This window comes from Bombus terrestris, chromosome 12, assembly GCF_910591885.1.
Source record: "Bombus terrestris chromosome 12, iyBomTerr1.2, whole genome shotgun sequence".
Classification (NCBI taxonomy): domain Eukaryota; kingdom Metazoa; phylum Arthropoda; class Insecta; order Hymenoptera; family Apidae; genus Bombus; species Bombus terrestris.
This window is the reverse complement of record NC_063280.1, coordinates 6,822,697-6,840,172: the sequence shown is the minus strand read 5'-3', so window position 1 is coordinate 6,840,172 and position 17,476 is coordinate 6,822,697. Positions and strand designations below refer to the sequence as shown.

At 39.4% G+C, this 17,476-nt stretch overlaps 3 protein-coding genes and 1 long non-coding RNA gene across 4 annotated transcripts in view; 2 read left to right on the top strand and 2 right to left on the bottom strand.

The window, feature by feature from the left end:
* The window catches only part of LOC100651095, a 42,656-nt gene extending 31,616 nt beyond the window's left edge, over positions 1-11,040 (top strand). The window contains exons 4-6 of the mRNA XM_003399875.4: positions 7,824-7,983; positions 8,914-9,085; positions 9,444-11,040. Coding sequence (XP_003399923.1) covers positions 7,824-7,983; positions 8,914-9,085; positions 9,444-9,533 — 422 coding nt within the window. The 3' untranslated portion in view covers positions 9,534-11,040. The remainder of the gene's footprint in view (positions 1-7,823; positions 7,984-8,913; positions 9,086-9,443) is intronic.
* On the bottom strand, positions 6,832-8,914 carry LOC125386089. Its single transcript, XR_007225940.1, has 2 exons — positions 8,716-8,914; positions 6,832-8,051 (listed from the first exon to the last, which is right to left on the bottom strand). It is a non-coding gene; the product is annotated as an uncharacterized LOC125386089 (long non-coding RNA).
* LOC100650975 (methionine aminopeptidase 2) lies at positions 10,609-13,714 on the bottom strand. Its single transcript, XM_020865925.2, has 6 exons — positions 13,436-13,714; positions 12,920-12,982; positions 12,516-12,847; positions 12,037-12,441; positions 11,699-11,966; positions 10,609-11,604 (listed from the first exon to the last, which is right to left on the bottom strand). The coding sequence occupies exons 1-6, from the start codon at positions 13,578-13,580 to the stop codon at positions 11,399-11,401; spliced, it is 1,419 nt and encodes a 472-aa protein (XP_020721584.2). The 5' UTR covers positions 13,581-13,714; the 3' UTR covers positions 10,609-11,398.
* Positions 13,715-14,472: 758 nt separating this feature from the next.
* On the top strand, positions 14,473-16,735 carry LOC100651218 (methionine aminopeptidase 1). The gene is made up of 6 exons (XM_003399876.4): positions 14,473-14,832; positions 15,141-15,192; positions 15,345-15,583; positions 15,761-15,983; positions 16,057-16,332; positions 16,403-16,735. The coding sequence occupies exons 1-6, from the start codon at positions 14,722-14,724 to the stop codon at positions 16,633-16,635; spliced, it is 1,134 nt and encodes a 377-aa protein (XP_003399924.1). The 5' UTR covers positions 14,473-14,721; the 3' UTR covers positions 16,636-16,735.
* Positions 16,736-17,476: the final 741 nt, after the last annotated feature.

Below are 17,476 nucleotides of genomic sequence, written 5' to 3'. Positions count from 1 at the left end.
CACAGCCCTCGCCTATCTACTGCCGATCTTCCAACCAGCCCAGGCGCATCAAATCTGTGAAAAAGCAGCGGCCACGGTGCCTGGATTCGACGAATCGATCGATCGTTGCGAACCAGTCACTTTCCATGAAAAATTAATCGTGTCGCGTGGCCACTGGCAACTGGCGTTTTGACCACTGGACAAATTAAATTAAGCTCGAATTAACTGCCGTTAGAATTAGCTCCAAGTTTGTGCAACGCGTTCAGTTTCCAGATAACTCGCTCCGCTTTGCTGTTTTGCGATTCGCTCGACAATCCTGTAGCGTTGGGTTGACACGCTCCAGCGAGATATACCAGCGTTGCTGTTACTTTCTTTTGGAATTCCGCTTATCTGAATCTATCAGAGGACCGTTTTGGATTTCATCGTCAGATTTCATATCAGAGGATTTTTTCGTCGATGTAACGACACAGGCTGAGAGGAAATTTCTTTAGCGATTAGAAACGATGGTAATTGGCAAAGGAGGATCGCGTAAAGTTAGACGATTAGTACGAAAGTAACGTGTCCTTTCGATGTTCGTGTTTTTAATTGATGGAAATTATTATTATCAGATATTAGGATCTGTCTGATCAATTTGTCAAAGTTAGACGACGATCGATGAATTTATACGAACGAAAGAAAGTGGTTTGCTATGTAAGTTGGAAGAGGAATCGAACCGATCGCGCTACCTTCTTTCCTGTCGATTTCTAACGTTTCCTTGTTTGCGTCTAACGTTTCTTTAAGGCGATCGAAGCTACTGCTATGAAATTGTTGAGAAACGGGACAAGTATAGAAAGGGGGACGATAGATAGACAAAAGCGGTTCGATTATTCGCGTGGAACCGTTTCCGCGTTGCGAAATCGAACGCTTTACGTTCACGATTCCGGGTTGACAACGATCACGCGCTATTTACGTCCACGTAAATTGTATAATCGATTTCCGAACGAAAATCGCCGCGTTCTCGGAAGCTGTGCGACTGGGTCGTTGACAAAACGTCGACAGACGTTAGAGAAGTCGAGTGTAGAAATCGGTAGCCGACTGATAATTCGAGGACGATCACGTGGGTTGGCAAGTTGTTTTTCTGGGCGCGCTGGGAGAAAAAAAGAACAAAATCAACGGAGAACGAAGTACAGAGTAGAAAACGATTTTACGAGATGTTGGATTTTACTTTCGTTTCTTGGCAGCTCTCGCTGGAGGCGGTTCCGTGGTTTATGGTAATCGACGACGATGCCTCGCGAGGAACCTAATTCAGCGAATCCACAAAAGATCCGCTCGTTGGTAGCGCGAATTCGATCAGAACCGCATGGTTCGATCAGTCGCGAGAATTCGAACTCTCCTGCTTTCTTTTCTTTTCTTTTTTCGTTCTGTCGCGAATCGCAGCTCGTTAGACGCGAAATTATTTCACGATTTTCCTATATCTGCGTTTCGTTTTCACCACTAGACGAATTAAATTAAGATCGAATTAACCGCCGTTAGAATTAGTTAGAAAGATTTTAAAATTTTGCGCGTGAATTTTTATCTCAAAGATGCGATTCGATGTATTGAGTTGGCAACTAAGTGATTGCGGATTTTTTCATTACCACCTAATGACGAAATCCGCAATCACTTAGTTGCCAACGCAATAGAAACGTCTGAAGAACGGCGACTCGCAATGGTTTTCCGAGCGCATGAAAACTCGTCGAGGAAATTAACGAAGATTATTAGGCACGGTGTATTGTATTGCAACAGTATAGCTATTTGTTGCGTATAAAATAAATGTAGGATAGGCGTTTCAAGGATATCGTCGTGTTAATTTTCAGCAAGTCGCGCGTGGCGGACGGCTGCACTCACGTAAGCGGAGCGTGACTCACTTTTGAAACCTTCTTCGCTGCGTGCGCGATCCTGCATTTTTTAGTATGCCAATAGCGTGCTCGCGCGAGATCATCCGGTAAGCTCCCACGCGCCCACGCGACGATCGAAGGAAAAAGAAGGGAAAAGGCACGCGTTAATTGCGCAATACCCGCGACATTACGTCGTCGAACGGTGCCTCGTCATTCCTCGCCATTCCTCGCCGGTCTTTTGTTATGATTGTCCCCGTAACTGCTTTCTTCCCATGCTACTTAACCAGTTAGGCTTTTTTCACGAGTATACTCGTCATGCGTAAAGAGTAATTACAATTTGTTGCTTAAATTGCAACTGAATAATCGCGGTGAAAAAATTAAGAAATAAAACAAACTGTCGTTTCGTTTCAACTTGATTCTATTGGATTGGCAACTAAGTGATCGCGGATTTTGTCATTAAATGATGTTTAGTCGATCAGTCGTGGAGAGACACGATCGCGAGGAAATGCGTCAACGTAAATTCCCGTTACGATTATAATAATCGATGCCACGAACAGATCGATCCTCTTATTTCTGTTGGAATAATAGGGGTGGTTGAGTTAGTATAACACTGCGGTTAACAAGGTATAATATATATTTTATTTCCAACAACTGATTTCACTGATTATATAAATGTTCGGAGATACTCGTGGGTTAGACTACGATGTCGAATTGTAATGTCTTTTACAATCAGGTTCAAAGTGTTCGACTCGTAGGTATTAGGAACCTGTCTAGTGGCGACTAAGTTTTGACTCTTTCCGAGTTGGTGTTTGGCTCTTTCCGAGTTGGTGTTTGACTCTTTTCAAGTTGGTGTTTGACTGTTAACTCTTTCCGAGTTGGTGTTTGACTATTAACTCTTTCCGAATTGATGTTTGACTCTTTCCGAGTTGGTGTTTGACTCTTTCCGAGTTGGTGTTTGACTCTTTTCGAGTTAGTGTTTGACTCTTTTCGAGTTGGTGTTTGAATGTTGACTCTTTCCGAGTTGGTGTTTGACTCTTTCCGAGTTGGTGTTTGACTCTTTTCGAGTTAGTGTTTGAATGTTGACTCTTTTCGAGTTGGTGTTTGAATGTTGACTCTTTCCGAGTTGGTGTTTGACTCTTTCCGAGTTGGTGTTTGACTCTTTCCGAGTTGGTGTTTGACTCTTTCCGAGTTGGTGTTTGACTCTTTTCGAGTTAGTGTTTGACTCTTTTCGAGTTAGTGTTTGAATGTTGACTCTTTCCGAGTTGGTGTTTGACTCTTTTCGAGTTGGTGTTTGACTCTTTTCGAGTTAGTGTTTGACTCTTTTCGAGTTAGTGTTTGAATGTTGACTCTTTCCGAGTTGGTGTTTGACTCTTTCCGAATTGGTGTTTGACTCGTATAGATATTAGCATTTGGCGAGTTGGCGACTAAGTTTTGACTCTTTTCGAGTTGGTGTTTTACTGTTGACGAGCTGATGCCGGACTTTTGACTCTTTTCGATTTGACGCCGGACTTTCGAATATTTGCGAGCTGAGTCTTCACTCACTGTCCGCTCTCGTGTTATTACGGAGGAAAGCTCGGGGTGTGTGTGCTTTTTGAACGAAGAAAGCGGATTCGTTGTTCACACTTTTCCTTAGGAAAGTGAGGGTAACGATTCACGATGCCCATTGGTTATAGCCAACGTTAATGAATGAAGGTAGGAGGAGGAAGCCTTCTACCAACGTGGCTCGTGGGTGACATTGTTCATGGGAAAAGCTCGCTTTTCCCATTACGTAACTACCTGCTTTCTCCGTGATTTGTAAAAGCGCACAATAAACCTAAGGACTGTCCTAAGGACCATCCATAAACCGAAAACACTTACAGGATCGTAGATTCCTTCAAGTTAAGAAGATTAAGTTTATGGTGGCTCCTTAGGATTATTGAAGGTATGAATAATGGTACCTGGACCTTTAACTACCAGACAACAAGGGATGGCGTACAGATTATCTCACGCGACGTAACAGGTGGTATTGACAAATTCCGCAATCACTTAGTAGCCAACCCAATACGTTACAACAGCCACGCGTACTCTGTGTTCGACGAGTATACTCGTCGAGTATCATTGAACGACAGAATTTATGTGCACGCTTTTCAAAGTTTTCAAAGAGGTCGCAATAGCTAATTTCTTGTTCGAAGGATTCTGAACGAAGCATTTGCCCAACTCGTTGAGGAGCGAGCAAATGTTTGTTACAAGCTTGTAAGTACTTAGAACAGTAACAGCAAGGATTTGAAGGAGCTAGGAACAATCGAATATCGTAGAATCTAGCAGTAACTATCAAAATATGATTTGGTGGAATAATATTTCCGACATCGTTGTCATCGTGTTTCTCTGCTTTTCAATTTATGGAATCGATCGGTGCGTCTGGCGCACAGCTCGTTCGATTCATCGTCGATTTCTATAGCGAAAGAGGATTTAGCATAACAAAAAATGGATTAGGATAGAATGCTTCGATTAATATTTATATACCTAACGCGTATACATAGAGACCGTTACGACCAGTGTACAGCATTTCTGTACTTGTATTAGGTCGTCCGGAAAGTGTCTTTCTTTTACAGACACGTCTTTTACAGCGATGCATCTTTATACAAACACGAAACCTAATCTATCAAACGTTGTGATCTTTATCTTGATAGAACAAAATGGATCATACGTAATTCGATAAAATAATATAAAATGGAAAATGTGCATCCATTATTTCCTTATAAAACGAAAGAAACTTTTCGGACGACCTAATACTTGCGGTGATTTTGATATAATCGACTATTACAATTTTATTTCTCGTCTCTTTATTAAACGAATCGACACGTTTAACAACCGCCTCAAATTGGTGTTACGTGCTGTTCGACTGGAAACGTTCAAATATCTGGAAAAATATCTACGAAGAGCTAACTTCCAGGAGAAAATTCTAAGGTTTTATCTGTCTGACTGCGCGATGACCTGGAAACATCGTGTTAAGGTGGCGTTAACATTTTTATACTTCCATTTTTTATTACATATTCTTGTAGCCGACACTTGGACGTGTTCCAGACGCCAAAAGCTCGTATCGCGACCGAGATGTAGATCTTCAAATTCGACAGAGCAATATCTAAGTTAATTAGCAAAAAGTTTGTGCTCGAAACTGACTGATCGTCTTGCAAACGTTAGAAAAACGCGTTTCGGCAAAGTCATACACCGACAGTAGCAAAATGAAAAGTATGTTTGCGTGTGATGTACGTCGATGTGACTGCCACCGGCACGTGGAATTTTAAACCTCGTAGCTCGATAACGGACGGTAGGAAAGACGAGTCTGCGGCGTTTCGAAAACGTCCCAGTGTTAACTATAAAAATATATAAAGAAAAGAAAGAAGAAAAATATAAAAGAAAAGAAAAAAAAGAAAATGGAGCTATTCAATTTTCATATCGCCTTTACAGGACGTTTCGAGGTAGTCGCAAGGAACAGACAGGTCCGCCTCGATACTGTGCCACTTTCGTCCGAAACATTTTTCCCTCTGGTCCGGTATCTTTCCATATATTCGAGCGTTTCCAATTAGACAGAACGTGCTACGTGGTAACGTGAAGGTTGTAGACGCGAATTATTACGAAACCGAGGTGTTATTTTTGCAGCGCGTAACTCGGAATATGGTTGAATCACCGTGAAGAAGCAGATCTTCACGGCGATTAAATGGACAAACGATAGGAAACAGGTTTCGGGAATTCTCTAGGTCGTAACAGAAGAAAGCACCGGAAGAAAGATGCGTTCCAGCTGCACATAAATCACACCGCCTAGGCGATAGCTTTCCTCCTACTGGCGTTCGTTCCGACTGTTTCTAGGATGGCTGTTGTTTCGGGGAAGCGTAAAAATTCGAAAACGAGCGAAAATTCCACGAACTCTTTACCAAAACATTTGCGGCGTAAAGATCATTTACGGAGCAATTTATGGGATAAGATCGCGCGGAGAAATTTCGTAAATTTGAATCGAGAAATCTCCTTCCCGGCAAATGTTCGAAATTGGAACTACGACGCTTTCTACGTACAGCAATTTTCAAGGCGATCGTCAAAGTGCCATATCGCGGCGCGTCTTCGCTGGTATTTGCGAATTTGGTCGAATGGGTTCGTCGTTCTTCCAATCTGTTTGCACGCTGTTCGAAGACGTGTTCGCGAAACGTAGTTCTCCGAACATATATCTTCTATGTACACTCTAAGTACGTACGCACATATTTGCCCGCGTTAAAGCTGCGATCGTCGTTGATACTCATCTTCGTACAAAGATATCCGATAAACGACGAGTTCGCAAGCAGCGTCGATTAACTCTGTAAACGAACAACTTGCAATCGGGCAACTTGATCGCGAGAAATGAATTTACAAAGTTACGCGATTGGAAATCGAACATTGATCCTGCCATTGTGCGTCGACGCTCGTTCAATGATGAAATTCACGTTTACGTGAGGCGAGGTTGATCGATGTAGTTTCATTTAGGATGATGACAAACGCCTAATAAATTACCACCGATAGAAGCGTACAATGAGGCGGAAGAAATAGATGGACGCTGTAAAATCTTGGTAAACAGCGACTTAGAAAACAGCTCGATGTTTCGTGAAAATTCTCTAAAAATTGTCGAACGTCCATGTGGCGAGCAAGAAGTTCGCGAGAAAATGGAAGAATGTTTAGCTAACGAGAACACGTCTTCGGTACACGGTAGTTTGCGAGTATTTGGCCAATCTCGCGCAGTGTGGCACGTCCGTTCAGCTCGAGAATTCGATAAAAAGCACATTGTTTGCGTCACATTGTGGACATAAAAGACAGGTACGTGGCGGTCTGCTCCGCGTACTCTATCCGATTAGCAGGTACGCGAAGCCCTATGCAAAAGTATATAGAAGTTGGCTGTTTGATACGGTTCTTGGCCGGAAATGCTTCAGTGCGATCCGACGCGATGTGCGAGGAGGGTTACGTGAGGGAGAGAATCGCTTTGTTGGAGGGTGAATAAAAAACTGACTGCAAAAATTTATTATCATTCGCCGCGTTCTAGTTCGCTGTCGAATTAAACGGTTTTCTAGAAACCACGATCTTTCATCTTCTCTCTCGTTCCGCCATCCTCGTCTTTCCTTTCTTTTCGCTGCGATTCTTCGCACGTCCAACAGCCTTCTTCTTCGATCGATTTAATACGTTTGCAAATACATCACGATGTCTTTCAAGGATCTTCCCTTTCGTTTGCACGCTGTACCATCAAAACCGGCCTGCAAACATTGAGACGTTTCCATTTTCCGATAGGAGTGACATTTTCGACCGACGAAACGAATTTCTAATCAAATTAACCAGTTTGCTGTTTTTCACGAGCACACGAAGAGGTGGCAGTATCTTGCGTTACGACCAGCCCTGTCAGCAACGAAATTAAAAGATAAAACACCTACTCGTTTCGTTGCAACTTAATTCGATACCGTAACAGCCACACGTACTCTGTGTTCGTCGAGTATACTCGTCATCGTCATTACTGTTCACCACACGTTTTATTAGGTACACACTTTTTCAAAGAGATCGTAACTTGAGCAAAAATAAAAGACTTGCTAAACTGGTTAAATTAAACACCCAGCCATTTGTAAACACTCGGCGCGATTTGTGTATTTCTTTCGCCACTTTATCTCCTCTTTAACGCTATGATGACTGATGCTGCTGCGTGCTGTGTTCACTATCAGCGTACGATATAAATATATATCGTGCTTATTTATTTACTTTTATATTTCTTTCGTTATTAGCTAGTTGTACGCTTTTACCTTCCAAATATCCCAAGTTATCGCCCATTTTTCCCATAAACGTAACTTAGACCACGTTTTCTTAATTTTCCGCCTAAACGTTAGATCTCAAACTAAATTAATCGATCGTCATGGTGTTAATCGAGCGAGATCTTTCGATACGTAAAATATTTTCTTCTGCGATACTGTTTAACCATGTGTTTTGCTTCTCTTTTTCTCTTTCTAGGACAAAGAATGGCACCGGTATTGGGTGTACCACCACCTCCTCCACCTGCTCCTCACATGGGACCGGATGGCTTAATCTTACCAAGAAAACCGTACAACCCTTACCTCACCTCCAGCAACCATAAGGACCTGCGCAGGGAATTGTTATTCAATCAGAAAGTGTAAGCTTCTTCTAAAATCCAATAGCCTCGTCTCCAAGACCTGTGTCAATAATATCTGGTAACTGTACCTGTAAACAAAATTTCTTTTTCCCATAACCGTCGTTTATAAAAATCTGCACACTTTGCTTGATTTACATCGACGCGTGTGCTCGCGTTAAAAAATCCAATTTATCCTGTATCGGGCATTAAAAATAAATTTCACTAATGTCGTAACACGATGTTCAATATTTTGTCTGGTAAAGGATAAAGGTAGCCAATTTATGCGTAATTTCGCAACTCGTGATAGAGCTCCGTTTACACGAACCTCGTTTACTCTATGGCGATTTTAATTAGCGTCTGATTTAATAGGGAGATCTCGTGGCTGAGTGCGCATCAACCGAACAGCAGCTGCTGTGATGCGAATTAAAAATACACAAATGGAGGGAAAAGTGGATAGATTATTACTATCGTAGAAAGTTCGATGGAACAAACGCTACGTACTGATCGGATAAATTCGTAGAAATAAAGTTCTATAGTCAAAGATGTGTATCTTAAAAAAAAAAAAAGAAAATAGGCGAGCGTTCGCCAACTTTTGAATGGCAATGTATTTTTATTTCATGCTTTTAAATAACGCGGCAAAGGGAGAGAGAGACGCGTGGCTGTCGATGGCATACTCTTCGCACGCCTATCATCGAGAAAATCGTTTCCTGCTGGCGTATGCGTTCTAGGCCTATACGATACACGTACACGCACATTATCTACGTGTCCGTGGCTGTGACTCATTCCCAGGCACTTTTACGGTTTAAGCAGGGCCGCTATTCAATTGAAAGGTTGTTGGCGCGCGTTTTTCTCATCGTGGCAATTTTCACGCGAGGCCCACCAACCACGAGGCGACGAGGCACGCTTGCCGCGTGTAATTAGCTAACCGCATCGGTTTTCACTTTCTTTCAGCGGCAAAAACGTGCTGAATCAGAAGAGCGAGCTGCAGCGAGCACTCGAGAAGCAGAGGGAAGCTGCCTCCAGGAGAGAGGCTGAAAGGAATCGGGAAGAGAATTACAAAGACGATCCAAGAACCGCCTTACAAAGGGCCATCGAGCAAAGAGCGAAGCACATCGAGATGGCAGTCAGTGTTTCTCCCCCTTTTCTTCCTTTATCTTCCTTAAGGTTATTCTGTAAATTAAAAGAGATCCTATAAATCTGTGGCAATGGTTGAGTTATTACTCAACTGTACGTTAATTGTTTTCATTTTACTTTCCATTTTGTGAGAATAAAGGTGAGACGGTTCTCTAAGTCCAATTTTGTTTGTTGCGATTACGTATGTAACTTAGAGTTTGTCCTTAATTATCAATTTTAACGCGTCTGATATTCAAAAAGAAACTGCTTTCCGTCTTTTATATTCGAATAATCGAGGAGGAAAGGAAGAACTTCGTTTGAAAGAAGTGTATGGGTATTATTAGAAGAGTAAAATTTTGGTTTTTCAGCTGGAGCAGTCGCAACCGACGACGGAACCACCGAGCAACCTTTTGGTAACAGCGAGAGCGAAGTTGAGACCGCGCACAGATTCACAATGAAGTTACGTCAAAGGAGACAAGAAAAGAAAGAGAGGCAGAAAGAAAGGTCGAACGTAAAACGTGACACGTACGCTGTCGCCCGAGTGAGCAACGATCAAATTGCGTTGTAACGCGGACTTTTGTCACATTTTGTAATTTGACCATGTACATATTATATGTTTAATCCGATAAGAATTCGTTAACGGCAAAATAAGATTGTACGAGTCTTCGTTGAAGATAAAGTATTGTAACGGGGCATGTTAGATAACGCAGAACCGAAAAACAGTGGAAAATAGGTCGTGTCTATGTATCGATGCATTTATTCGTTCAAAGAATATTCACTTGTGCGTTTTTCGTGCTAAAAGTAGATAATTGCCTCGCTCTTCCAAAGTTCTCAGAGAGCGCGGATGCGCGCACTAGGCGATTCGTTTCGTCTTCTAAGCGACGTTAGTCTAGTTAGATAGTACGTACAGCCGTAACCATTGTTTTCCATATCTGTGAAAAACACGTGAATCGAAACGATGTGTATGTATCCGCGCGCATAGTCGAGTCAGGTCTTTTCAAACGATAAGTCTGTAGATCGCTGACTCAAACGTCGTTGTAAAACCGATACTTGGTTAGTGGCGTATATAGCACTCGATCAACGTGTAACTTGCTTACGCGTGTCAGCGACGCGGTATGATGCGTTGTGTCCTCGTTACTTCGCCTAGTTATCCGAGACACAAGGTGTCGAGGTTTGCAACAGATTGGCCTTTATAGAGCGCCTTGACGAGAAAATAGTTTACTTGGTCGTTCGATACTTTGTTACGTGCTCGAGATTTTTCAGAGCCTTCACATCTAAGGACTAATACCGTTAGAGTAATTAAGAGACCAGTCATGAGTAGCATAGAGAATTTTAAAACGAATACATATGTGCAAGATGTATGTGTGTGACGTTAGTTTATTATCGTGCCTGAATTTATACCAAGACTAGACCTGAATACGAAGTACAGAGATAGTGTTTTGCCACAATAGGATTGGAATAGTAGAATCGATACCTTGGGACCATCGTTCATTCGTAATCAACTACTAGCAGTTAAATGAAGAAAACATTCAGTAGGTTGATATAGCAGCATTTATTAAACTCCATTGTTTATAATTCATAAAATGAATAAAATATATATTGTTGCAATCAAGGTATTATAGGAACGTGATGGTACATTCGAATTTAACAAGTTTTCTATTGATAACAGTGCATCACCGTACATCTTCTTCTACTGTTTCAAAAATAGGATAAAAATAGAATAAAGGTAACCGTGATATTTGGAAATAATCGTAATAAAAAATTCTACGAAACACTAAAGAATCTCGTTAATAAGTTGACGTATAAATGTAAACAGAAATTGTAATGTTATCGCGTTGTCTGCATTAAACTTCGATTTGTGCAAACTAATAGTAATATTTAAGACTATTATCATATTGGAGCAATTAAAATATTAAATATATTTTATTCAACGTCAATAATAATATAAGCCTTTTTTCATCTTCACAAATATGCAGAAAAATAACAACAAACAAAAGAGCGTTGCTCGCAATACTAGCACAACCTCGATTATTCGACTATTCGTAAAAACATTTTCCTTTATTCATAGTCCAATATTAGATTAAAAAATAAAATAAAAAAATATGTAACTTTTTTATATTTTTAATATTTCACAATGTTTTGCCTTATCACCATTGTATAGTGTTTCTATCGACAAAGAGAAAACAATGAATGAGATGTATAATTAAATATCGCGTTATTAATAACATTTACCGTCAGTGTGACTTTACATAAATCAACTTGTACATTGCCAGATAGAAGATATAATCAGCACACATAACGCGATTTGAGAACAATAGACATATCAGTAATCATCTCCACGAGAAATAACTTCCTTACACGTTGGACGTAGAACGAGGGTATGCTCGAACTGAGCAGTATAACATCCCTTCACATCAACTAAAGGTGGGTAAGCCTCTACTGCACCTTTGTCGCATAGATCCTTCAAAGCCATTTGATATTTCACGCAACCAACACGATCTAACCACCGCTTGCAGAAAGCCAAAGTACCTGTTTGTTACAAATATACTTACTTTACTAGTGCTTTATTAGTTTTTCGATAGAGAAGTTTAAATTAGAAATGTGTTAATAAATCAATATATACCGAAATGCTTGTTGATAACATTGAGTAGGGATTTGCTACTTTGTAATCTCAATGGGACGAAACCAGCATCAAAGCACTTCATGTAATGAGAACAGTCTAGATCGTCGTGAACGATTCCTCTCCCAGTAGATCCGAAAGTTTCAATGGCATAAAATTCATTCTCTTCCATTCTGGTAGCTTCACCACCTTTAACTATCGGTACAGTTTTTCCAGCGTGGATACGATATGAAGCGATTGAATGACCGTTAAGATTTCTTATGGATTTTACCTAAACATGAATCAGTGATAACGATCTACGATAAAATCGGCAGATAATCTGAAAAAGGTAACAAACATACTGGGTAAGTTTTGCCATCTAATTCAACTTCGTATGATTCCATAACTTCTTGAATCGCAGCTCCAACATCGCATAGTTGAACGTCGATACCAGCAGCTTTAATTCCAGTATTTGTAGCATCACGAACCGCTTCAATGAGCCTATCGTATTTCGGATTGAATGCTAATGTAAATGCACAGTCGATGATTCGTCCGTTAATGTGTGTACCAAAATCTATCTTGGTAACATCATCGTACTCCAAAACGGTAGGATCGCCAGCATTCGGAGTATAATGAGCGGCGCAATGATTTCTTGAACAACCAGTTGGAAATGCTAGTCCAGCTTTTAGCCCATCTTCTCCTATCAATTTTCTTGCTGTATTTTCCAACTCGTTACAAATTTCTATCATTGTCATCCCAGGTTTCACCTAAATTAATTATGATTTTATATAAATTGTTTAATTCGATTTTCTTTTATAGCTATTTCATGGATACCACATACCCATTTCATAATATGTTTCCTAGTTTGTCTATGAGCTTCAGCTGCCTGCCTTGCTTCATTATAAATATCATTATGCATTCTGTCAAAAGCACGTGCTTCTTCACTAGAAAAACGATCCTTAGCTGTTCTATTATCTACTCCTGCAGCAGAGGGATGATCCATTATTTGCCCTATCGGAAAGTTCCCATCTGGGAAAAATTCTGATACAGGAATAGTCGGAGGATCTGTTTGTTGTTTAGGACCTCCAGTTTTTCCACGTGATTTGCGTTTCTTCTTTTTCTTCTTAGCATCTTCTGTTTCTGTATCATTTTCTGTTGCATCTATATCAGCTTCTACAATGTGACATAGATTAAATATTATATACATAAATGATTGTCTTTCATATAAATTTGGAGATAAGTTACCTTCTATATTATCTTGTTTTGTTTCTTCTCCTTCTGGAACATCTGCGCTAGCTTCACCAGCTCCTAAAACATATTTATGAAGGCAGGAAGATCAGTGCTGTGCATAAAATGATAATATCGTCTCAAAATTATTTTTAAACATAAATTTTTGTCATGAGTAATAACATAAGTTTAAGTTTGAATTATTATGAAATCGAAATATTTTGTATGAAGCAAACTTCAGCCGTGAGATAACAGAAAGTCAAGACATGTGCATAGTAATTTCCAAGTTGTGTCGCTCATGGGCATGTTTAGTAGTAATATATGTTGTTCATTAGTTACCCTGTAAATACGAAATTACTATATAGAAGTAAAAGAGTAACATCATGAAAGAGTTGAAAGAAAAGTTTATTGCATGTGAACCCGTGTTTATTTTCAAAAATAAAAAGTCGGAACCAATGCAAGACACGCTAATAATCCCCAAATACGCATAAACGATTATACACCCAATACCCAACAATTTATAAAGTAACGAACCAGCCTTCTTCTTCTTTTTCTTCTTTTTTTTCTTCTTCGAAGCTTCTACTGCACCAGTTTCATCTTCTTCATCAACGATCTCGTCTTTTTCCTCATCTACTAATTTTTCGGCAGATTTGCCGACCTCGTCCAATACGGCAGCCATTTTCAAGAGGAAACCAAACAATGCTATACCATTGACGATGGCAAAATACGTAGATATAACACCAACAACACCTTATGCAATTTTGTACCTCCTCCTCTGAAATACCGACCTCAAAAAATACATGGGTTCCCTACGCCCTCTGCATCTACTACGACGAACATCAAAATTATATTTACCTACAAACGAAATATGTACGCATATAAACATTGGATAAATATGTATGTATATTTATTATAAACACGAATCGAAGCTCTTATCGTACCTGGTCAGAGGTCTATAACCACAGATCTGTCAAAAAGCTACTCCCGGCTGCATCACTTCCAGGAGTAGCAAACATAGAAAAATTATGGCATCAAGTTGCCTATCATTTTCTACGCGCGAAATTCAAGACCTTAACACTTGTCTCTTCTGATCGTAAGGATTTTTGCTCTCGAGCTATACATTACAATCGTCGTCGCTTAAAATATGCGACCGACTCGTTTTATGATATGAACCATGTTATATCAACCATTCACTTTTTCGCATCCTAGAGATAGTCTAGAGAAAAGATGTAAAACGAACAATGGACGATTCCAGCTGACATCTCGAGAAGATGTGGTGAGTGAATTATTTTGAACAAAACAATACAAGATAGACCTGACATTATAAGGGATTTCATATTTTATGTTCTAAAATACCGACCACGAAAAAAATCTTTTTTACCATTGACCACACTTGTTTGTACATTGACTAAGGTCAGGTCAGAGAGAAAATTTTCTCTCTTCCCAAGTATGTGGTCAGATGACTGTTTTAAATCGTAGAGGGCGTAACAAAACTTTTGCTTTTTTTCTGGACGATCGGTATTTTAGAACATATAACCCAAAGTTTCATAAGATATCAGATCTATTCCGTATCTCATCTGTGATATCACGGAGTCCCATAAGATGCAATGTCTATTCCGTGCCTCATCTGTGTCACAGATCTATGATTTTGATCACAAATAAGCCTCGTTTGTATTAGAAGCAGTTTCGTCATCCATGACGAATTAACAAGCAAATCCATCGGTAAAACAGTACAGTAACGTCTCGAATTACTTCTTGCCGTTTGTGTCGTATTCGTCGAGTCACGTCACACATAGTTTCCGAAGAAAATTTCAACAAAAATGGCATTCGCTTGTGGTACATGTGAAACACCGGGCTGTAAAACTATAGCCAGCCTCCAATGTCCAACTTGTCTGAAAATTGGAATACAGGGCTCCTATTTCTGTACTCAGGTAAGCACCACCTTATATATTTGAAGGTTAGTTCAAGAGATAAATACATGTACCAAGGTATTTAAATATACCTCGTATGGTATTAATTAATAATAATTAAGATCATGCACATTTTATTTTTGAAACGACTATAGTATCATTCTTAGTATATAAGTATCGCTGTTAATATATTTTCGTAAGAAAATGAATAAATATCATGTTTTAATGATGTACGTTTATAAAAGATCTTTCGAGCGTTTCTCTAGATATTTTTGTTTATTTATTATGATACTTTTTTATCATTTTAGCATGTTCATATTTTGTTGCAGGATTGTTTTAAACGAAGCTGGAAAACACACAAAGTCATTCATCAATTGGCGAGTGAGTTTAGCAATTAACAATTACGTAAAGTGTAGATGTACTAATGCAAAATAAATTTATAATTATAAGCTAGAAAAATGTATATTTTATCAAATATATATATACGTATTTAGATGATCGCGTATAAAATGCAAAAATACTGTTTCTAATAGAAGGAATAGGTGGAGATAAATCTTCGAACGAGTATAACCCATGGCCTTTCTATCATTATACCGGTAAATTACGTCCTTACAAGAGAGAACCTCGTCGGGAAGTACCCGAACATATCAAACGTCCAGATTATGCTACACATCCAACTGGTTTGTCTGTAAGCGAGCAATCGGTACGAGGTTCTGCGCAAATAAAAATCCTTGATGATGAGGAAATTGAGGGCATGCGAGTAGCTTGTAAGGTACAACGATTATTAAAAATATTAAAATATCTTTTTTAACACGTTGATTGACGACTACTCCGATCGGAGTGATCGTGTTAATTTTTTATACTTAGAAAATGTTCTTACTAATTTTATACAAATATTTTTATTTTCTTTTAACGAAGAAGAGAACATAAATGAGAATTACTCCTATAGCTTGGACGAGAAGTCTTGGACGAGGCTGCACGTGCTTGTGATGTAGGTGTTACTACAGCAGAGATAGATAGAGCAGTTCACGAAGCTTGTATCGAAAGAGACTGCTATCCATCTCCACTGAACTATTATCAATTCCCAGCTAGTTGTTGCACTTCTGTTAACGAAGTGATATGCCATGGTATTCCTGATACTAGGCCGCTTGAAGATGGAGATATTTGCAATGGTATTATAATGATATCTTCTTAAATATGGATTTAATACAAGCACGATAACATTATAATTCTTGTTTCTTACAGTTGATGTAACTGTATATCATAATGGATTTCATGGTGACTTAAATGAGACGTTTCTAGTCGGTAGTGTAAAACCCGAAGTGAAAAAATTAGTTGAAGTTACGTACGAGTGTTTATCGAAAGCTATAGATATCGTACGGCCTGGTGAAAAGTATAGGGAAATTGGAAATATTATTCAGAAACATGCACAAGCGCATGGATTCAGTGTAGTTCGTAGTTATTGCGGTCATGGAATTCATCGTTTATTCCACACTGCGCCAAGCGTACCTCATTATGCGAGTAAATATCCTGCTTATAATTGTCGCTTTAAATCAACTGTTTTAGCTTAACTCGTTTTCGTTTTGTTTAGAAAACAAGGCTGTGGGTGTTATGAAACCGGGACACTGTTTTACTATAGAACCAATGATATCTCAAGGTACATGGAGAGATGAGATGTGGCCTGATACTTGGACAGCAGTTACCGCGGATGGTCAATGGTCGGCACAATTCGAACACACGCTATTAGTTACCGAAACTGGTTGCGACATTCTTACGAAACGACTGGCAAATGATGGCAAGCCGTGGTTTATGGATCGGTCATAGTAGTATTCTATTGTAAATTACCGCCAGTTTATGTCATCTCAAATTTTGTGAATACGCAATCACTATACTGCTTAAAAAATCTTTGTAATTTTATTCGTGAGAGGTTTGTTTTACCTTCTTCAGGATTGAATACCTTTCCTCGTATGTAATATTAGTATGATAGTATTAACTTCGGTATTTTTTACTGTATGGCTGTTCTATTGGCTAATTTTGTAAAAATGAAAAGGTGTGACGAGATGATCGAAAAGATAGAATATTTGTAGATTTTCGTTTGTAACCAAAATGACTCCTGTACCATATATTGGATAGATTACCTCAATGATATATATGTACATATATATGTCGGGTTGACGTTAAGATTAGAGTTAGGGTTAAAGGCGTGAAACGAATCCCCATTGGCATTACACGTTATCATTATGCAATAGAGGAGATATTTACTAGTGCAAATATGATTATGATAGAATATGACAAGTAATCGCGATAATTAGATACTCGAGAAGCTAATGATAATGATCCTAGGCTCAATAACGAATCCGCGGTCAACGGGATGACGAACTCTACTCTTCTTTAGCGTCTAAGTTGTACTCAATGTTAATGCATGGAGCAATCACTACGTATAAGAATGACACTTGAATCGTTGATGAGATCGAACAAGAGAGTGTGTCTTTCCGTCACGGTGACGCTGTCGAGGAAAACTATGGTGGGTGTGTCTAAGGGCACGAGATCATCGGATTCATAGAGAAAGATCTTCGTTCGAAGGATGAGGGAAATTGACGTTACTGTTAATTGGTCAATTTCCATGTTGGTGGTTAGAGAAGGATGCTAACCGCCCTTGAGGGAA